This window comes from Alosa pseudoharengus, unplaced genomic scaffold, assembly GCF_046254945.1.
Source record: "Alosa pseudoharengus isolate Yale_2024_CS ecotype anadromous, Long Island Sound unplaced genomic scaffold, YU_APseudo_1.1 YU_APseudo_1.1_scf_22, whole genome shotgun sequence".
Taxonomy (NCBI): Eukaryota; Metazoa; Chordata; class Actinopteri; order Clupeiformes; family Clupeidae; genus Alosa; species Alosa pseudoharengus.
In genome coordinates this window covers 12,828,672-12,832,171 of record NW_027468680.1, presented here as the reverse complement: position 1 = coordinate 12,832,171, position 3,500 = coordinate 12,828,672, and the positions used below count along the sequence as shown (strand labels likewise).

Here is a 3,500-nt window from a genome sequence, read left to right as displayed (position 1 = left end):
CATTGTGAGAATCCATTGAAGCAGAGTCTTTAATAATAATGCACATCATGATGATAAATCATTAGTCACAAGGCTCTCCAAAGGAACAGAGGACAATATGGCGGCTCTTTCGTGAGTGTTACAATGACTTGGCTGGTACACTGAAGCTTCTCTAACGATAGTTCATTTAACTAATATCCCTCCAGATGTATTTATCTTCGCTGGTTTGACTATTTGTGTGGTTTTGACTATTTTTGGTGCTACTTTGGCTACTATTGTTAAATTCCTTTTGAAGCATAATTACAGTGAGAGAAAGCACAGTATTTCAAACCCTCTCCATGCTGTTTTTGTGCAAGCTGTATTCCCAAATCATTTGATCGATTTTCCAGAAGGGAATGATTTGTCTCAAACACATGCAATGCCTGGTCTGAGTTTTTGCAGCTGGATTGGTCTAATAAATTGGTTAAAATATGTAGCAATGAATTTCTGACTTTGCCTGAGCTCGTAGCTAAAGGACAGCTGTGTGCTCCTGAACTTGGTCCAAGTACCATTTTGAAATCATAGCCTACAATGTGTCAATGTCCACATCTAATTTCTAAAAAAGTACATTGGTTTTAAATCTCACAAATTAAAAATTTCCTGTAACATGACTCTTCACCAGATATCTCCTTTAATCCCATAACAAACACACTGGCCACCAATATTTATTTATGCGTCTAAGTGTTTATCTTAATTCTATTGATTTATATCATTTGTTAATCCCATTGACTGTCACTGTTAGATTAAATGAGTGGCCATTTGTCATATCTTTATCAGTTTGGATTTGTGACAAGAGGGGTGTTGACAAAAGGAGTCCTGTTTCAATGCAGTTCTTTTCTGGGCCAGACGAGGGTGCTATCTTCCCCACTATATTCCTGAAAGCTTGCATTTAACATCAGGCACATCCATTGATCTACATGCTGCTTGCTTCTTCGCTAACAATAAATGGTTATTATATATGATATATATTTATATTTACATACAAATCTGTTGGTTAGGCCTAAAGATATATGTGACCATTTTGAAATAGGCCCATATATGTCAATGCCCACCAAAGACATAATCTGTAGGTTAAGTGAAGCTTAATGTCAGATGTGTGATTTTTGTCGAGTAAAAAAAATGGATAAGAGGCCAAATTCATTTTCACCTTTTAATGTTTACGTGTGTGTGTGTGTGTGTGTGTGTGTGTGTGTGTGTGTGTGTGTGTGTGTGTGGTGTTAGGAAGAGAGAGAGAGAGAGAGAGAGAGAGAGAGAGAGAGAGAGAGAGAGAGAGACGGACACTAGGACCCTGAAAGTCGTCCACTGGTGAGTTTCCAGCAGGAGGTTGACTTAGCGCAGCGCTTCAGTCTCAACCAGACGCTACTAACCTCTGAAGGTGCGGGGCCAATGCTGTTTCTCTGGGGCACAAATATTAAATCATTTTTGTTTGTCTTATTCTGTACAAACTAAGTGTTTGTGCTATATGTATTTTTTTTAGTGCGGCTTTATGTAACCGGAATGATTGTTTTTTGACTTGAAGTGGACATTTGACCATGATAGTCTGTAAAGTTATGGATAAAGACCATCGGAGAGGATACATTTTAACATTGTGAAGAACGCACAATCGCAATTGGGACTCAGATTGCTTTGCTTATTCAGTATTCATTCTGCTTTTTGTAATATTTACTTGGTTGCATGGTTTCCAAAAAGTTCCAACCCAATGATATAGGCACAAAATTCTGATGCTTTCGGATACAATGAAGCAAACGGTTGCTTTGGCAGAGATGCTGGGCGCTAAGGATTGCACTCTGTCGCGGGACAGGAAGGAATTTGATCTACGGTCCAGGGAACGGATGGAAGGAGAGATGGATCGCGTGCGAACCCGGGAGAGACTGGAAGCGACTATTGCGGGAATAGGAGAACTGGAGTACTTAAGACAGCGTCAGGAATTGTTGGTCCGAAGTGTTTTAAGTTACACGGACAGTGCTTCTGCAACGAGTGAGGATAAAGTCTGTCACGTGCCGGAGGAGAATTATTTGAATAATGAAGAAAAACTTTTGGAGGAAAATATCTTATTGCTGAGAAAACAACTGGTACGTAGGATGTGCACAAAGTGCAGTTCATTTTCTTTATTATTCGGTTTGTTGAGAATGTTGCACAGATATCCAGTTGTCTTACAAAGAAAAAAGTTCGACTGACTCGTTAGGCCTATAGAGGTCCTCTAGATGGTCAAAGTTTCTGTCAAGAAATGCATTACAATGACTGTCACTTGTAATGCACTGAGGCAACATAGACAACGGATCTATAAAACAGCCCTGCATTGTAATGTAAACCCATGAGATCATCGCCTTTTGTGCTCAGTGTAGCCTACCTCGTGTATCTATTAATGAATTAATCGCCTTGAGTGAAATGCACTGTGTGGAATTGTAGCCTGGGATTTATGTAGCCTACAATAGGTTTTACCATACCCTTACCAACAATTTCAGGCAAAGTCAGTTATCCTGGTGTAGGCAAATACAGGACGAGGCGAGGCACAGCCTGGAGGACTTCTAAAACAATCATGAGTATTGCAGGATAAAGATTAGAGGGTATACGACGGCTATTTAAATCAAACTTCCTGAAGCACCTTGGAAATTCCTTCTGTACTAATGCCGTCTACAAGGGGGTCCGGCCGCTTGAATGAGATTTGTTGATGAGTTACAATGAACCCGGCGACTGAAATTAACTTTTACAAGCAGATCCCCTACCCCCTGCTGATGTTAAAGGATGCCGCCGGTAATAGGCTGGTTGTTTGAGATTAAAATTAGCCAAATCAGTCAAAACACACCTGGCGTTAATTTGGGAAAATGTCACAAAGTCAACTATTGTCCCTGGCAAATAGTTCGGGGGAAAATCTATCCCCTTATAAGATTTGACTTCAAGTGGTTTACACACTGCATTGGTTGGAATGGTTTATATTGTTCTTGCAAGGAATCTCCCTTCCAACCACACAAGGATTGTCTGTCTTCAAACCACACATTTGTACTTGAGGCCTATGCTTAAATAACAAATGGTCATCCAGTATTTCAAGGTCCCATATGGGCCTGGTTGTGAAGAATCCCTGTACATTTTAGAGATCCTCTCACAAGTAACTAGTTGATTCTCTCAGCCCCCCCCCCCCTCTCTCTCTCTCACACACACACACACACACACACACACATTCTCACCCAGTCTGAGTAAGGCCCAGTTATGTTCCTCTGGACATCATACCAGAAAGCCTTCACAGAACTCTAAAATAGAGCCCCCTCCATCCCTCTCAATCTGTAGGCCCTTTGCGATCAGTGGGGATCTGGGGTTAATTTGATGCCATTTCAAAATAACCGTCGGCCCTCTTCTGCAAATGGTACTCTGTGTAAAAATGGTCTCTGAAGCCCAGGCATTGCTGGGAGGCCAGAGGCACATTAATCACCTCTCAGCCTCCTGTCAGGCGCACGTTTTTTCTTTCTTTTTTTTTTTCTTTTATG

At 41.0% G+C, this 3,500-nt stretch overlaps 1 protein-coding gene across 1 annotated transcript in view; it reads left to right on the top strand.

The window, feature by feature from the left end:
* The first annotated feature begins 1,392 nt into the window (after positions 1-1,392).
* The window catches only part of dact1 (dishevelled-binding antagonist of beta-catenin 1), a 6,969-nt gene continuing 4,861 nt past the window's right edge, over positions 1,393-3,500 (top strand). The window contains exon 1 of the mRNA XM_076300596.1: positions 1,393-2,090. Within this exon, the coding sequence (XP_076156711.1) occupies positions 1,740-2,090 (351 nt within the window). The 5' untranslated portion in view covers positions 1,393-1,739. The remainder of the gene's footprint in view (positions 2,091-3,500) is intronic.